This window comes from Phocoena sinus, chromosome 6, assembly GCF_008692025.1.
Source record: "Phocoena sinus isolate mPhoSin1 chromosome 6, mPhoSin1.pri, whole genome shotgun sequence".
Lineage (NCBI taxonomy): Eukaryota > Metazoa > Chordata > Mammalia > Artiodactyla > Phocoenidae > Phocoena > Phocoena sinus.
This window is the reverse complement of record NC_045768.1, coordinates 99,808,746-99,827,281: the sequence shown is the minus strand read 5'-3', so window position 1 is coordinate 99,827,281 and position 18,536 is coordinate 99,808,746. Positions and strand designations below refer to the sequence as shown.

The window sequence follows — 18,536 nt, the reverse complement described above, 5'->3', positions numbered from 1 at the left end:
CCTGTTCCAATCTTGCCTTTTTTGGGGGACTACAAGGGAATTCTCCCAGTCTTGAATCTAAATATTACTTTTGCGGTTCCCTCATGCTCCTCTGACCACACTCCCTGAACTTTTGTAATGTGAATGAGTAGGCTGCAATAGTAAGCACTCTGTGCAGGGCTGCCCTATACTTACATTCACTTCTGCCAAGGGAAAAAAAAATTCTTACGAGGTTAAGTAAAACCAGTGAGTAAGAGAAGAGGTTCCAATGTTTAGGAAGAAAGGGACAAGCAATCAAAGACAAACCTGTAGGCTGGTCACTGTGAAGTTAGCTATCAATCGGATGACCTCAGGGTAGTTTTCCACCTTTACTAGTTCTCCCAGTTGGTAGTTACTCTTCAATCGGGCCAGTAGTCTGCAAAACTCATGGTAATTGTTTGGGTCTGATAAACTCTGGTGACAGCACAGGGAGGAAAATAAAATGTAAAATGTGGTTCATTATACTTCTTCCCGAATGACATCTGGGATGGCATGAGGAGAGGGGGCAGTCTGCTGCAGGTCATCATTCAGAATGACACATTTGTATAATGTTTAAAAGCAATTTTTTAAAAAGTCACTTTTAAAAGCGATTATTACACCTATTATCTCATCTGTCCATAATAATCATCCTGTGAGATGGGGTTATTAGCCTCAATTGGAAAAGTCTGAAACAGAAGCCCAGAAGGACAACACTACTTGCCCAGGGCTGTAAAGTTGATTAATGGCAGAAAATGGGCACGATCTAAGATGTGACTGGTCTGTTTGCTTCCCACCAATCAAATGAAAAGTAATGAGATTTTTATTTTCACATCTGTCAATAAGCACAACTAAACTACAGTAGCAAAGTTACACAAATATTTCATATATTATATCATTTTTGCTACAATAAACATACTCCTATATTAGTATGTTTACGTATTTTATTATATACTTATATCAAACACTTTTCATCTGTTTGCATACTACACCAGCATACTTGTTTCCTTACATACGTCCTCCTCTATTAGAGAAGGAGGGCAGGTTTTGTTTTGCTACCACTGAATCCCTGGCACATGGTAGGTGGCTCCATACAATTTGATAGAATAAATGAATTTTTAAAAAGAGGGAGAGAACAGAGTATATTTAAAAGTGAACTGTTTTTATGATATTTTCTAGTGTGAAGAAGAAATACTTAAAAAAAGGAGGTGTTAGCTGAGTCTTTGGGACTGAAAAAGACAAAAAGGGCAACTGAGTTATGGAATAAATATTTGAACGAGAAATAACTCCCCTCCCACCTAAATGTAGCCCTATACACTTAGGTAAATAATGTACATTCAAAAAAATGGAAATGAAAACAAAAAACAAATTTTAGATTCTTAATTTCTTTGGGAAAGATGACTAGCTCTGTCCTTGTTTTCCTTCAAAGTGATCCCTTCCCTAAAATAATGCCATTTGCAGCAACATGGGTGGACCTAGAGATTGTCATACTGAGTGAAGTAAGTCAGACAAGGAAAGACAAATATCATGTATCGCTTACATGTGGAATCTAAAAAAAAGGGTACAAGTGAACTTACTTACAAAACAGAAGTAAAGTCACGGATGTAGAAAACAAACTTATGGTTACCAGGGGATAAGAGGGGGAGGGATAAATTGGGAGACTGGGATCGATATATACACACTACTATATATAAAATAGGTAATAAGAACCTGCTGTATAGCACAGGGAACTCTACTCAATACCTTGTAATGGACTATGTGGGAAAAGAATCTAAAAAAAAGAGTGGATATATGTATAACTGATGCACTTTGCTGTACACCTGAAACGAACACAACATTGTAAATCAACTAGACTCCAATAAAAATGAACAACAACAACAACCAAAGGGGATCCCTTCCCACAATTCCTACATTCCTGAAGCTAGAGGATACAAGCTCCTCTTCTGGGTAAGTATTATTTAAATCTACAAATATACAGTCACTTAAATCTTCTGAAGATTTAAACAGACTGAACTGTTTTCTATGATTTCTGCTAAGTGTGACCTCTAGATTGATTTTTCTTTGGAGCCATAACAGATAAGCATGTACTAATCATACACACATATACACACACAAATAAAAATACATTCTCAAAAATCTTACCTGTGGGTTTTCCAGTATTCGTTTAACACCATCAACAAGATGAGAGAGAAACTTGGCCCTCTCTGCATTGTTAAACAGGGATCTTCTAACTGAGGCAATCTGTACTAAGCAGGATAATACCTAAAGCAGGGCACAACCCAAACACAAATGATCAAAAGGATTGTATAGCTATTTTCATTACCCTTTCCCCTGCTGTAAATATTCTTCTTTACATATGGCACTAATGCTGTTCTTTCAACCCCTGCTACCATTATAATGATATAAAAAAATGATCAAGGGGGATGTAGCTTAGGATATCTGAAACAGCTTTATTAAAAGAAAAATAAAAAGAGCATCAGATCCAGGTTGATTGTAACAACTAGTTAAATCCATAGTTTGGAAATTCATTTACGTTTTATTCTTTGACCACCCTGATGGCTTCTTTGATTTGTGTTTAAGATATATATTTAAAGCTTGAAAATACCAAGCAATTCATAGTTTAAATAATGCTTTAGATTTAGGTTTTTTTTCTGTTTTATTAAGGCCTTTTGGCTAATCAGCCTTTGCTCTGTAGTGCTATAATGAAATAACCAAGTCAATCTGTGCCCTAAAGAAAACAGATTTTATAATGAAAACATTTTCCCCTTTCCCCACTGTGCTAGATATTTATATTCTGTTTGCCCCTCCAGATCTATTTTCTGCCCTTCTCCTCCCTGCTCTGCTCCCTGGGAGGCTGACCTCTGTTGACTAACAACAGCCAAGTTCCCTTGCCTTCTTGCTTCTCATTGGCTTCAACCATTGGAAAGTACCAGCAGGAGATCAAGGGCAGGAAGAAAGAGGAGCCCCCTCCCCATCCCCAGCTGGGCCATGGTTGGCAGAGTTTCTCTACCTCTGGTGAACAGCCCTCCCCTAAGTCACAGCTTCAGCTCTCTCCAGGGTTTCTTTCCCTTGCCCCTTGAGGCTCCCCACTATTGCTAGCCCCAGGGGGTGTACATCACCACCCCTTGTTGGATTCCCTTAATTTTGCCCACCCCTTTACAAACAGTCCTTTCATTAATTACCCTACTTAAGTGTGTTACCTTTTCCTGAAGTAAACTTAACGATACAAAAAACACGAACTCATGTTTCTGCTAAAGTGAAGGTCCACATTAATTTGGAAAAGTACTACTACCAGGAAAGTAGTCTACTGCAGAAAAACTATGCAAAACACCCATTTACTTTACTGTATTTTCTTTGCATGTTTTGTACAATGGGATTTTATACCAACAATCTGAAATATCAGACCAACGCCTTTTAGGACCTGAATGAATTTTGAGATTTGAGGAGGTTAATTATTGCTTTGAAGGAGAAATGCAGCATTCCCAAGAGGTTTCAAATGTTATTCAGGATAAGTATGCAAATATGCCTTCCCAATACAGCTTCCATTTAGCACTTATGTAACATACGCTTGAGGGATTTTCAGAAATTTTCTTAAGTCTTGACAATCTTCAAATAGACAATATAAGGTGAATTCCCCACATTCTAGCCTGTGTCAATTTGAGGTATAGTATAAAGTCAGATACAAAGGGAGACCGAAAGAACTTGACATCTGCAGCAATCTGTCATTAATGACAGGAACAATTATTTTTGGCCGCACTGTGCGGCTTGCGGGATCTTAGTTCCCCAACCAGGGACTGAACCTGGGTCCCTGCAGTGAAAGCGTGAATTCCTAACCACTGGACCGCCAAGGAATTCCCAGGAACAATTTAGAAGGAATTAAGATTTTACTGTGAGAACCTTTAGGTGACAAGCTTTATCTCAAAAGGCTAGATAACTAACCCTAGTATTTCTATGCTTTACTCCTATGATTTTGTACAACAAAACGAACATAAGGCTCATTCACCATTGCTACGTTCTAGAAATAGAAATTGTGGTCCTGACTCACCAGAGGTGAAAACGAAGGAGGGATGGAATGATACAGGTCAAAAAACAGTTGCAGAGTTGAAGAATCTAAGAACGCTGAAAGACAAAAGAGCACTTTACTGAGCATGTCTGCACAATGCCGCTGGCACACTCTGGTGCTACACAGTCATCGGGGAGCATATCTTCCTGCTGGCTTGCTTTTTTTTTTTGGTAGGAGAACCTTATTTTAATAAAAACGTCCTCTTTTTAACCTGGCCCCTTCCCCCACACCACTAGAAAGCAGCTTTATCGCTAAAAAGCAATCCATTTATTTGAGCGTACTTTTTTAAGGCAATTTTAACTTTTGCCACCGCCGTAACACCACTCCGTATTTCTCACTGCTGGTCTTCAAACACTTTTTCCAGGAGAATCCTCATCACTGTCTCTGTTTCTGCTTCTCCATCCTCTCCAATTAGAAGATCCAATGTATCTCCCATTTTCACCGTTCTGCTTTTCTTCCATAATTTTTCCCCATTCAGCCTGAGTTCACCTTTGTAGAATGCATCTTCCACTTTGTTTCTCCCGATATCCAGGCCCGTCTTCAGGGTAACATCATGTCGGAAAGACTGCACTACTTTGCCCAGGCCCCTATGCTCTCTGACTGCACTGGGGTCGTCCTCTGGCTCCTCTTCCTGCTCACTCATCTCATGATGCCCACTCTCTTCATCAGAGTCCCCTTCATCTTCCACTTTTTGCAGTCTTTTTAGTGGATTTTTTAGGGCTTACATTACTTTTGAGTCTTATGGAAAAATATATTCTTGAGATATTAAAAGACCTGAGAGTCTCAGTGAGAAAATGTTATGGAAAAATGTTTTATAATTGGAAGCATTTGACTTGGTACTAGACAAATGTAAGTATCGATTCCAGGACGCACAGTGTTTATGTGAAGGTGTCCCTCGTAGCGCTCTGCAGAGCCCAATCCAGGCATCTGGCTTTCTTAAAACGCTGCTGGGCAATCTGACGCTAGTCATAGCCATGGCTCATTCGACCTTCCCTTCCCGGGTCCTCAAGGTGAAGGGAAACTGGACACCAGCGTCCTTGAGCTCGCGGTCTGCAGCCAACAGGAACGGCCGGGCCCGGGGGAAGACGGCCTCGGCCCGCCGGGTTCGCAAGGCCCCTAAGAGCCCCCAGATCCACGGGGCATCCCGAGCTGGCCCGGCTGGGGCAGGACGCCAGAGACTCACGCGGAGACCTGGCAGGAGAGCGGGTGGGGGACCGGAGCTCGCCTTGCCCGTATTTCCCATGTGCTTGCTGTGAAGCAACAGAAGCGGGAGCGGACAGGGGGCACCGCACGCCGGGCAGGGGTGCAGTTACCTGTATGTCAGCGCCTCTCCCCCCTCCCCACCCGCCCACCCCATGGCTTCGACGAGTGCAGGACTCCACACCTCTTCCTGCTTTCTTATCTTACAGAATGTTTATTTCATTTGAAAGTGATAAGCTAATAGGGGCTTTTTCTTTTCCGTTCTTTTTTTTTTTTTAAGCACTTGTTTTTAGCTCCTCTAAGAAATGGATTCATTCTTCTGATTCTCAAACAACTTAAGACAATCAGAACTCTGTTCATAGCAAGAATTTTTATCCTTAGGAATACAATACCAAGCATAAGCACAAGTTCTTTTATTTTGTTTTTAAAGTTAGAAATTCCCTCAAATGAGGAAGATAGCAGAAGTCTCTAGGTGATTAACATAAGGTCAAACTCACATCCGCCAGGAACCCAGTAATTAAAGAGTTCTCCCCGGCTGGAGGATCCTCCAACAGCCTCTCTCTGACTTTAAAAAGACCCATACTGACATCCTAAGTTTTCTCTAAGAGCAAGCAGGGGATTTGCCAGGGGTTCCTGAGACCACCCTGCAGACTCCAGGTAGAGTGGAGAGGCCACCTGTTTCAGAGGGCGCGACTGTATTACCTGATCGCCAGCTGGTGGGAATCTGTACCGTGCACAGGTCATCTGAGGACTCGTCAGTAGAAGTGCCAATGAAATCAAAGTTTAGGCAGTTATGAGTGAGTTTGAGCAGTTGCATCAGCAAGCCATGCTGACTTTCATCATTCAAGTTCAGATTCTTTCCAGAAGCCTGTAAAAATGACCACATAATGAGCCCCAAACAATCACTCCTCTCTTCCAAGCTTGCTACCAGACTTACTTACGAGGAGGCTGCTAAGCCAGAAAAGGAGGGCGGTATTCCAACACAGTCAAGTGACGTTTCTCTCCCAAAAGATGCTGCACTTCCATCACCTTCAAAGTCCTTCCATCACTATGAAACTCCTAGCTCCTTAATTACTATGAAAACATATTTACTATAAAAACATGACGCTGGTATTTAAAGAAATTCCCCCTTTGACACTTACTCTTTATATGCTGTAGGCATCGTGGCCACAGTGAATTCTGAAGCAATATGGGATGTTTGGTTACTTTATTTGAATTTTAGATCCTTATTATTTCTAGACAGGGCTGGGACTAAACTCTGGAGGGAGTTCTAGTAAATTTTACACCCTGCCCTATCTTCCTTCCTCTTTTTAACATTACCATAGCCAGCATCAACAAAAATCTTTCAAACCACAATCAAAACAAAATCACCACTGAATTTTATTTATTCATCAGCAGTGTACCGGCCTATAGCTCAATAGTGGTCCAGAGCTACGGTGACTATGAGATTCAAATTTCCACCAGCTGTGACCTCAGTGACTGGCTGGCTCATTGTTTTAGACAGAATCAGTATTAGAGGAGGTTTCAAGGCTCAATTTTCTCAAAAGCTTTTCCCCTCTAGAAACAGCTTTTGCGAGGCAGCTTGTGAGCTACAACAGCTTTTGCGAGGCAGCTTGCCCAAACTGAGAATTTTTGGGGAATTCTGAAGTAAAACTAGGTAACTGAAGGAAAAGATGGACATCATTAACTGGGACAAAAGAAAAATCCAAACCTGCTTCTAATACTACAATTGAGACACACTGGAAAATGAGAACAAGAACAAGAAAACAAACAAACAAAAAACCCCCAAATGAACACAAAGCCAGAGGCTAATTCCATTTGGCTTTCTAGAGCGACAAAGCATCCAAACATGGTTATACGTGTGTAGAACTCACAAGTTAACATTTCTTCCTCAGTTCAAGTCTATCAATAAATGAAATACCAACTTGCTACTTTAAAACTGGTAATTTCCTTCTGTGATACTGTCTACCCCTTCAGGTTATGAAGTCTAAGTGGATGTTAAAAATTCAAAATCTACTTTTCCTTACAGATGTTGCTTGTTTATTTGTTGCCTGTAACTCAGCAGGGGACAGGGAAGCCAGCCTAGTTTTAGTATGCTAACAATGTAGTCTGAGACTGCTTTCAAAGCACTGAGAATCCAAACACCATAAAGTGAAGATGCTTTTACTCCACATAGGAAGATCTTATGTGGATATAAAAAAAGCAAACAAGAAAAACCTCAAACTTTGTGGTAAACTAGTTCCTTTAAAATAGGAGCATGGGATAAGTGTTCACATACTGCTCTTTACCTAGGGGAATAGATGTGAAATAGGGAAATCACAATTCTTTCTTTCAGTTTGGTAAGTTCCTTCAACAGCTCGGACATATGTATTACGTGAGACATGACGATGATTAAAGAGATGCATAAACTCTCATGGGGTCATAACAAGTCCCCACTTATTCTCATCCTTTCAAAAGGATCTGTGAAGCAGGTCCCAACATACAATCTCACCTGTTTTAGCAGATTGCAGGAAAGAGTGAAGATATCAAATAACGATGAATCTCGGAAAGAAGAGGCTATTTTTCTGTGCTTGGTTAAAGGATGGGTGGTGTCTGCCTGTGCAGAAAAACAAACCAACGCAAGTTTTAGAATTAGTTGCAAAAAAAAAAATTTTCATGTAGACTTCAAGTAAACTAGAAGGATTTTCAATAAGACCAACGTAAATAACAAAATACATTTTAAACATTTAAGTTACTGTTAGACCATATTTAGTGAGAGACTGCAGATGACAATAAGCTGCTAATAACAGCTAGCCAGGATATCATGTCTCTACTGCATACAGAGGGAAGACAGAAGGAGAGGTGAGTATCTCCACTGCAAAATTTTAATTTCCTCTGCACTCAGGGAGGTAAAATTTAACAAACTGTTGGAAGACATTGCTAATAATTTCTATCATGTTGTATTGTGGCTTAGTCTCAAAACCAGACAGTAGCAAGGCTTGGGTTTTGGTAAACAATCCAGTCAGGGCTGAAGTTACTACAAAATTTCTAAAACAGTCATTGACTAACAGCCATGAACTTAAGATAGACGATAGCCTGTAATACTCTCTTCCTTCTCTAACCTATTTCAACATGTAGTCTATACCACAGAAGTGAGTACTTAAGTGTTTGTATTCGTCTCTCATTCACTCCTCTGTTCTTGTCTCTTCGTCATATTTTAAAGGTTTTTGTGGTCAAGGATTAAGTCTTTTACTTCTTTAGTATGCCCTCTATTTCTGACACATAGTAGGTACTCAATGAGTGCAATAAAGGAATTTCAAGGCTGCCTAGAGTAATTTCAGTCCAACCATTTACTGTAAGCTTAAATCTCTTCTATATACTGTTCAATTCAACCAGGAGGGAGCTCATTTTGCTTTTGGCACATTAAAGAAAAAATGCAGCAAGATTTCTGATAGACAACCAAGTTATGGAATGCCCCCTTAATTTTATTTCTAAGTTCAAATAGGAATGGTAACAGAAATATGCTTTCTGATTTAAATGACAACCAAAAAAAAAGCCAACAGAAAACTAAGTTACACAGAGGTTCAAAGTGTTTCAATTTTAGCTCCAGTGTCACTGTGTTATCATAAATGTCTTGGATAAAAAGGTGATGCTAGATTATATACCAGATGCTATATATAATCTGTTATACTGATCATAATACAGAGAATAATTACATCTTAAGTATGTCACACACATTTCTATTATTTTCTTAAAAAAGACAAAATTTCGAAGATTTTAAAAATACCAACACTGATGGATTTTCTGGAACCAAGCTTCAAAGGGGAGAGCATTAACCCCACAATCTCTGTACTTAGTTAACGCATGCTCTCTTACTACAGGGGTAATAGTGGGTAAATAATAAGTTAGTTTCGGGCCTCCCAGGTGGCGCAGTGGTTGAGAGTCCACCTGCCGATGCAGGGGACACGGGTTCGTGCCCCGGTCCGGGAGGATCCCACATGCTGTGGAGCGGCTGGGCCAGTGAGCCATGGCCACTGAGCCTGCGCGTCCGGAGCCTGTGCTCCACAATGGGAGAGGCCACAACAGTGAGAGGCCCGCATATAGAAAAAAAAAAAAAAAAAAAAAGTTAGTTTCTAAGAGCACAGGCTCTGCAATAAGCCTATCTGGGTTTGAATTCATATACTGTTGCCAGGTAACTGTGACACTATAGGCAAATTATTCAACCTTTATGAGCCTCAGTTTCCTTATCTAGGAAATGGGATAACCAGAGTCCCTATCTCACAGGACTATTGTGAGAATAAAATTATTATAAGTAAAGTGCTTACAACAGTGCCTGTCACACAGAAATCACTCAAAAGTGTGAGCCATTATTTCGATAATTACCAACCGCAATGGGGATTGCATGTGGCAGAGAACACAATATGGACTCCACATTTTAACAGACTCTAAGCTAGTACATTTAAGATAGTACCAACTCACAGTTAAAATTTCTCAGGGTTAATAGAAATGTCTGCATAAATATGAGCAGTAGCAACAATGATGCCAATGTAATTAATAGCTGACAACTGAAGGGTGAGATGTTACAATTAATATTAATTCTGGCCTGTTCAATAATTATAACATTTTAGCTGGATACAGAAGTAAATGACTAAAAATGATAGCCAGAGCAGAAGAAAGCCACTGGTGTTTCCTCTGTAGTAATCTGTGACGTCAATGACTATTTAAAACAATTACCTGGTATTTAGCAGAATGTTTCGTGCATTCTGAAAAGATTATCAGCAAAATCTTTAATAATAGCACATGAGAACTGATTTTTGAATCTTTACAAACACATTAATTTATACAGCAGAAGGGGCACACCAATGATGCTGGTTTCCTAAGTTCTGACTTAGGACCATTGCTCTCATCTCTAACAATGAACGTTAATACCACTGAGGAAAGCTGAGATGAGAGGAAAAAATATTCTGGAGACAGAAGGGGATCTGGATATTAAGAGTGAGGTAGACTGCACTTACAGAGGGAAACCCAATGGAACTATTTTGTTTCAAAAGGGCATTAATCACTTACCGCAAAAGCACACAACTGCCAAAAAAGATCATCCCACACACAGCAGAAAACACCAATACTAAGAAAAAATATGGCACTTACTTCAATGAGGAAGGCTGTAGCACTTACTTGATTAATTTCATTGGTTAGCTGAGATAAAATTGTGACACCAATGATGCAGTATTCAACACTATCCTGGTTTAAAAAAAATAAAAGGCAGAAAGAGTTGGCCTGTGCAGCTTGATTTCAGCATTTGGAATGCAGTCATACTTTTGAAATAACAGAGTCCTGTGCTGCTATTAAAACTGCCTAGACAATGTAGCATGAAACTGTAGTTTAAAACTGCTGCTTTGCAGGACATAAAATCTAACCTGTCATAAAAGAAGACTGCTAAATCTGACTTCATCAAAATTGAAACCCTATGTATTTAAAAAATACCCTTAAGTATCATACCATACATATCACAGGAAGAGAAACTAGCAAATCGCATTTAAGATAAATGATGAACGTGTAAGATAATTTACAAAGAGACTGTATACAAAAAAGGGCAAAGAACCCAATAAAAAAGTGTATGTAAGATATAAACAGGAAGTTCACAGAAAAACAAAAATAAGTAGTAAATCAGCATTTGAAAATTTGTTCTGTCTCATTTGTAACTCAAATGCTGAGCTACCAATTCTTTCTACCTACCAAACTGGAAAAATAAAAAAGCTGAGGTCACAGGGTGGAGGTACAGGGAAACAGGCATTCTTTTAATTGTGCAGGGAACAACTTTTTTTTTGAGGGTAATTTGGAAATATCCTTGCAAACCCAAAATACACACATCCCTCTGATTGAATAATTCAAAGGCTGGGAATTCACACTATAAACACACAACTCAAAGTATAAAAAGATATATATACACACACATGCACACTAGGATATTCACTGAAGTATTTGTTTAAGTCAAGATATAGATACTAACTAAATGCCCACCTATAAGAGTTAAATGAATTATGGTATTTTAAACTGGAATGGTATGTAAACATTTGAAAGAATGAAGCAGGTTTTGTGCTGACATCTAAACATGTAAAGCCGAGATACATGAAGAGTTAAAAAGACACAGAAGAATATATACCAAGTAATTCCACTTACAGATCAATATATAAGTAAGCATATATTGCTTCACCCATTTTTATTCCATGAAATACATAAATCATACCTGTAAAAACCTTGTGACATCTGTGATTGCATTTCTGAAGACATAGTCATCCTTCTGACAGTCAAACCACCCCAGTTTTGTGATTCTGGCATATAACTGAATAAGTGCTTGTGTCACGAAAGTAGCCAACTTTGGCCGAGTGGCAAGGTAGTTGAGCACATAGTTCCCTATAAAACAAAAGTAATCTACGTCGTAGAAGGCTCTGCCAGGGAAGGGTGTACATCTTTAAATGTCTAAGAAGTGGTAAATTTAAACTATTTACCCTAAACTTCCCTAATTATTCACACTACTGAGAAATGGGACTTGGAATTTAAGATTCATAGGCTTTCCAACTCAGAATATACAACGTGTCACAATGAAGAATCTGAGGTAAGGTAGCCTTGAATCTATCCCTCGATGGTTAAACAGCATGGTCTGCACAGAATTCAAAATCCTTAACAATGTTTTTCTTAGTTATTAGCGACAGTAAAGACTGAATGAAAGAAACCTTCTGAAAACCGAAGGGATAATGCAGGCTTTATCTAGAAGCAATTATATTGGGTCCTCTTCACTTTTAAGCCCAAATTCTGGAAAGAAACTGGATTCTAGATATTCTGTATGCTTAGCAATTTCAGAACATTATCAGACAAGCAACATAAATGTAACTATTACTAGAACATCACTAAACTAATTTCTTTACGAGAAAAAAGACAACTCTCTACTTACGAATATCTATTCGTTGTTCCAATGGTAGAGGGTTATTTGTGCGCGATACAAGCTTTGTAAGGCATGTAGCTGCCAGTAACTGGGAGTAAGATGACTGTGAAAAGAGGGGGGAAAGGACTTAGAATTCAATTTTATTGAGTTAGTCAGTCATAAAGTTTTTAACTTGGAGATCTGTTCTCAAATTCAAGAAAATTAATCGGTTTTGCTATACTTAATCCTCAGGATTTTAAAGGGTCACATACTAAGGAAAAATGAGCCCCACAAAGCATATGTGCTCATTAAGCTGATTTCAATCATGAACAAAGGGCAGGATAAAGTGGATGGCTGATCAAACTGAATCTAATACAGGTATCTGTATCACTTTGAGGGGGCAGAAGTTAGAGGGGCTATTTTCAGAAAAGAAGCTAAATCTCTTTCATTTAAATCAAGCAATCTTCTCCCTCCAACAGCCTTGTTATAATGATGTTTCAAAAAGTTTCACCTCATAATATTCCTATAGTATGGCATTAGAAAGAGGGGGGAAAAAAAAAGAAGACAAGAAGAAGTAGTTTTAGAAGGAACCACCACATTATGCTGGGTAGTTAATTCCCCAATTCTATCTTCCCATCAGCACAACTGCCAATCAGCTACAGCTTTGGGGAATGTATATGCTGGTTTTAGTAGTAAATTCATAACAATTATTTATGAGAAAGAAAAATTATGCCCTAAGCAATGGAATAGCATTATCATTCTCAAGTGTGGATTTTAATGAATTTTAAACTTACGGAGAATCAGAGTATTCTATCTGATCATAGTGTATAAGGAGGAGCCGTGTGCAAATTCAGATACCCCCATGTGGCTATATTATATAATGTCACGTAACAGGGACAGACTCAGAATCATCAAAATAATTTAATCAAGGGTCAAACATAATTTCCCATGAAACTATAAGTCCTTAAGACAGTAGGCTATCCATACACATTACATCATCACATCAGTTATAAAAATAACTTAAGTTTATGGAAAAAATCTATAAAAATCTATAAAAGTGACTTTGACATGTGACTACTAACCAAATTCAAAAATGAAGTCATCTAGAATTCTATACTTTTAACAAACTAACTGCTTTCCTCCTTTTCACATTTCCTTCTAGTCTACTCTGCTGGATCCCGGTCTAGCTGGGATTCTAACTCTCTTGATGCCCTTTCATGATACCCTGGTTGGATGCTTACCCTTCCCAAGACCTTCATCTTGCCAAGAATATTAACTTAATCAAATCATGTCTCATTAAGAGCATTATTGATCATTGCATGCCATTTTTAAGCTGGAAGAGGTTCTAATTCCGTTTTAAAAACTGTAACTTCCTGTAATTTTCATTGTCGAAGTAATTTCTTCCCCTACACTTCTAAGACAAGAAACAGCTGTGGTACAGGGGAGGAAAAACAGAGAAGACTAGGGATCTTACAAGGTGACATGAACTTTGTGGATAAGAAATGTCAATTATATACAGCCTTGTCTTCTTTGTAAAGGATACGAAGTGGTACTTAAGTGTAAAAAACAGAAAAGGAGTCCCAGAAATTTGATTCAAGACGAAAAATTACAGGACAAAAATATACGCTCGATGACATTTTTTTTTTTTTCCCTCAATGAGATTTTCCCTGATGAGTCTGTAAGGCCTTTTTTGCCAACCTGGCAGGTGTGGTGCGTTTTAAAAGTGAAATTAAGAAGGCAGAGGTACTTAGAAAAATCAAGGAACAGAAGTTATCCCAATCCACCCCTAAACTCAGAACCAGAATATATTTTCCTAAACCTGTTACCCTTTAGGATTTTTCAAATCTTACGTACACTTCCTCTTTCGAGGAGTAGCTGGCACTTGCTCAGGCAATCAGGGCTGTTGGTGAATTCAACCAAAGCTTTCTCTGCCTGGAGTCGAGTGGTTGTATCTGTTGTTTCATACAGCTGTTTGCACAGATTCTCTAGTTGGGCCAGGCTCTGGAAAAGATCAGTCAAAAAAGAAATCAGTCGAGCCTACTATAGATACAAGGTACTGTGCTCGAAATTACTGGATAAAGATAAATAGTAATCAATGAAGAGAGACTTGCTTCTCAACATGGAGGAGAATCTGGGTGACCTTTAATAATAACCATTTATAGCCTTCTTTATTTGATGCTTTAGAAGACAAAATGATAGAATGCCTAAAATATCTAGATACTTTTTCAGTCATTCCCTTAAAGATCAATCACAAATGACATATTTTTTTCCTTGCAAATACCCATCCTAAGCTTTTCCAAAAAAAAATTCAGAATTTACTTGCTCCACCATCAACTTCAAGATTATGAATAGAGTCATCACTGTACAATTAAGCACATAAACACACAATGTAAGCATCACACAGATCTTTACACAGGTTTAAGCCTTCTCCCTTTGCCTAGTAGTTATCAGCTCACAATTATGTGTATGCACAAAGATGGCCAACCTCTATGAGAAAGCTTCCGAATACAAGTACGTACCTTCCTCCCTGGATCCCTCATGTCTAAAGTTCAGCGGACTCTCTTCTGTTGCACTTTAAACTCTTGCTTTGGATCCAAATTTAAAACGCAGGGTCAAAATAAATTCAACCCTAGAATGTGCCCAGAGATAAGACATGGGAAACGCCCTCAAACAAACCCTCCTTTCCAAATCTTGAACCAGTTCCAGGGAGGCAGGAAGGAGATGGGTACGTGCCTTGGTCAAAACCCCAAAGGGATGCAAATCCACTTCCACTTAATGTGTTCAAGAGCAAAGAGGAAAGGAATGTGTAAGCGTTCATGTAACTGTCGCCTTTCACTGACTGGAGACAAGGGCAAACATCTGCTCGTTTTCAAAGGACCAGTTTGGACTTTACGAAGAAATTCTGAGCCTATTTTCTACAGTAGCGAGCAAGATCTGGTTTAAATAGTTTGATGGATCCTACTATTAGAAGAGACAATTCTGACAAGAACAACAACAACAAAAGAATAATTAGACAAACCAACCTGTGTAAATAGCCTAAAATACATTACACAGTCTGCCCAAGGCTTTTCATTATCACTTTATTTCATTATGCTGTGACTTTATAAATCACAGCTTTTCTACTAAGCAGTAAAGCCCTTAGGGCAGGATACCTATTTTATTCAATCTGATTAATAAATTTCAAACATTAACCTAAAGAAAACAAGAAAGACAAATACTGACCCACGAAGATCACCAGTCTCACTTCAGGGAGCCCTCTAAAAACCAACCACCTGCACTCCAAAACGAGATAAACAAACCACCCTTCAGAACATCTTGGGACTCTGATTAGGCTCCTGTTTAATCTGTTCCTCTCTGACTTCCAGAGGTCCCGTTTAATACCCTTCCTCAATTCAAAAGCACAGAGAAAACTGTACTTGCAAAGCCAGATCTCAAGTAATGAAAGTTCTATAAGCAATAGCTGATGTTTTCATATAGCATATAAATACAAGGAATAGAGAATAAGGCTAATAAACTACATTTATCCCATAAAACACATGTGAAAGTCAGTGTTACGCCTGCCAGTACTGGCCAAACATCCAATGAATCAGTTTAATTATAAATCCCCACATTCCTAAGCAAGGGATTAAATCTCTTTCACAACGTTTTTGTTTCAACCCAGCAGGCTGGTTCCCCCCTCCCTGCCCCCATGAAATGACTAACTTAAAAGGGGACAAATTATTTTCAAAATAGGTAACACAGAAGACCTCAATAGAAAGATACCCTAACTGAAACTGAAAGATAGCTACACAATCTGGTATTAGGTGTCAGGAAGCAGCAGCAGCCTCCTAACCTCCACAGCTACCACGCACTACGAGCTTCCCAGTATCCTCAACAGACACTCCCTAAACAGTCCGACTGCTTAAGGTATAGACTCTCCTTGAAGTCTGATCAATCAGTTCCGGTAGCTCCCCCAGTGCAACTCTGGTTTTCGTTTACTACAACAAAGTTGTTCACAAGACGATGGCCAAGCATCTGTCACCGGTAGTTCCTTACTGCTAAAAAACTACGTGCAGGTTACGGTGGGCTTTTTGGTTGTTGCTTTGTTTTGATTTGCTTTAATTTAGCAGACAAAAACATACTGCAGGGTAAGTCTGTTAATGAGTTCTCAGCTTAGGAAACAAGACCGTTTAAAAAACAAAAGAGTAATTTGACCATTTACACAAACAGTCTGAAGAACCGAAGCTCTATTTCTTTGTTTCCAGAAGAACGAATGGGAAACTATCTTGTTTTCCCAAACAATTAGTGAAAACATCTAAAAACCAAGTCATTTTAATTTGGGTTGCCAGTACTACGCATTGAAGGAGAGGGGAATGAGACATTTACATTTCTGTTCTCTTGGATCCTAATGTTTCGAAAGCAAATCTAATAGATTACTTTGAATCACCTTTCTTGGGGACCCAGAATAAAACAATTTATCCTACAATGTTTGATTAGCCATTGAAACTAGTTATTTCACATTTAGCAGCCAACACACCACCGTGTTTCCCCTTTGACGCAGTCCCTTCTTCCCTTCAACCAGTTCTTAATAAGGAAATCTATTACATGATGCCGGTTCAGTCACAGAAGAGCCTCCAGAGAAGAATGTCTATTTTCTATTCCTGAGGCTGCCAAATTGGTAATCCACAGAGAAACGTCCATCTGGTCCCACTGGAACATAAAAGCATGTCTGGGTGAAATACTTAACAGAACTGGAAAGTGATCTTCAACTAGCAAAGCACTACTTTAGTACAAGAAACTCAAGACAGTCAAACCTCCAAACCTAAACCACCTGGATTTCACCAACAATAGTTACCATGAAGGTATTAAATGAATATATCTTCCTTAATATTTAGCAACAACGTTATTTTATAGAGCTTTTTAAGCCTGGATAGAGAAAATGCAGCTCAATTACTCTCATTTCAATATAAGGTACAACCAGTTGAGACTACAGACCTCAGAATTTAATGATTTATCTGGAGAGTTACCTGTACGTTACAGGAAAATGAAGACTTTGTTTCTGCATTAGATGTTATACTACACCAGAAAGCAGAATACCTTGGAATTTATTTTAATTTGTCACATATTGCTTTAAAAAGCCCGACAGTATACACTTTTAGCCTCACTGCTTAGAAAAAAAAATCCACTTGGAGATTTCCAATCAGACACCAGGATACTCGCTTTTAGGAAGGATTTGATGACATTCCCAATAATGCTGAGTAATGAACTAGAAAACAAGCATAACCCTTGGATGACTAGGTTCTCTACAAAGTACATCCTTGATCTGACAGCCACCCAAACCACCTGAAATGATCAGAAGCACCACCCTATTACAAAGTGAAAAGTACAGGTTCAATCCAGAGAAGTTCTCACGAAGAATATGTAGTCAGAATTATCAATTTGGTAGCTGAATTTTCATGATTAGGATGCCTGAAATATAAAAAGAATTGCTGAAAAATCAAGCCACTTCCAACCTGTTCATAAACTCTATTAATTTAGATCTTCCTTAGTTGGAATTTTTCTGTGTATTCGGAAAAAAACTGTGTTGGGTAAATTAAAAGATGCATACTGAACCTGCCAGAAAATGAATGATTTAAGAGGTGTATAAGGCTAATAAAATTGATATACTAATTAAATTTTATTTTTTATCTATTCAATAAGGCGTTCCTATTGTCAATAATGAATATCCAATTATCATAGATAACGTTTTTCAAAACTCCTAAAAATCCAGTAACAACAACTACTGTTAGGTTAAAAAAGCAAGCGGCGGGTGTAGTGGTTAAGCATCCGCCTGTCAATGCAGGGGACACGGGTTTGAGCCCTGGGCCCAGAAGATCCCACATGCCGCAGAGCAACATAGCCCATGCGCCACAACTACCGAGCCTGCACTCGAGAGCCCGCAAGCCACAACTATTGAGCCCACGTGCCACAACTCCTGAAGCCTGCACGCCTAGAACCCATGCTCCGCAACAAGAGAAGCCACAGCGATGAGAAGCCCGCGCACTGCAATGAAGAGTAGCCCCCGCTTGCCGCAACTAGAGAAAGCCAGCGTGCAGCAACGAAGACCCAACACAGACAAAAATAAATTTAAAAAAAATTTATATGTATAAAAAAGCAAGTAGCAGAGAAAGACAAATATCATATGATATCGCTTACATGTGGAATCTAAAAAAATGGTACAAATGAACTTATTTACAAAACAGAAATACAGTCACAAATGTAAAAAACAAACTTATGGTTACCAGGGGGGAAAGCAGAGGGGATAAAAGTGAGTGATTGGGATCGACATATACACACTATTATATATAAAATAGGTAACTAATAAGGACCTACTGTATAGCACAGGGAACTCTACTCAGT

General features: G+C 38.9%; 1 protein-coding gene and 1 pseudogene across 4 annotated transcripts in view; both read right to left on the bottom strand.

Annotated features, from left to right (window-relative positions):
• Positions 1–18,536, bottom strand: part of XPO7 (exportin 7) — an 86,899-nt gene that overhangs the window by 23,762 nt on the left and 44,601 nt on the right. The window contains exons 1-10 of one of the 4 annotated variants that reach the window (XM_032634792.1): positions 14,678–14,743; positions 14,013–14,159; positions 12,189–12,282; positions 11,484–11,650; positions 10,385–10,477; positions 7,749–7,853; positions 5,960–6,125; positions 4,040–4,113; positions 2,137–2,256; positions 286–432 (exon numbers count right to left, since the gene is read on the bottom strand). In XM_032634792.1, coding sequence (XP_032490683.1) covers positions 286–432; positions 2,137–2,256; positions 4,040–4,113; positions 5,960–6,125; positions 7,749–7,853; positions 10,385–10,477; positions 11,484–11,650; positions 12,189–12,282; positions 14,013–14,159; positions 14,678–14,698 — 1,134 coding nt within the window. In that variant the 5' untranslated portion in view covers positions 14,699–14,743. Of the gene's footprint in view, positions 1–285; positions 433–2,136; positions 2,257–4,039; positions 4,114–5,959; positions 6,126–7,748; positions 7,854–10,384; positions 10,478–11,483; positions 11,651–12,188; positions 12,283–14,012; positions 14,160–14,677; positions 14,744–18,536 lie in introns of those variants that run through there. The other 3 variants (XM_032634795.1, XM_032634794.1, XM_032634796.1) reach the window with 3 other exon arrangements.
• LOC116755384 lies at positions 4,343–5,278 on the bottom strand (annotated as a pseudogene).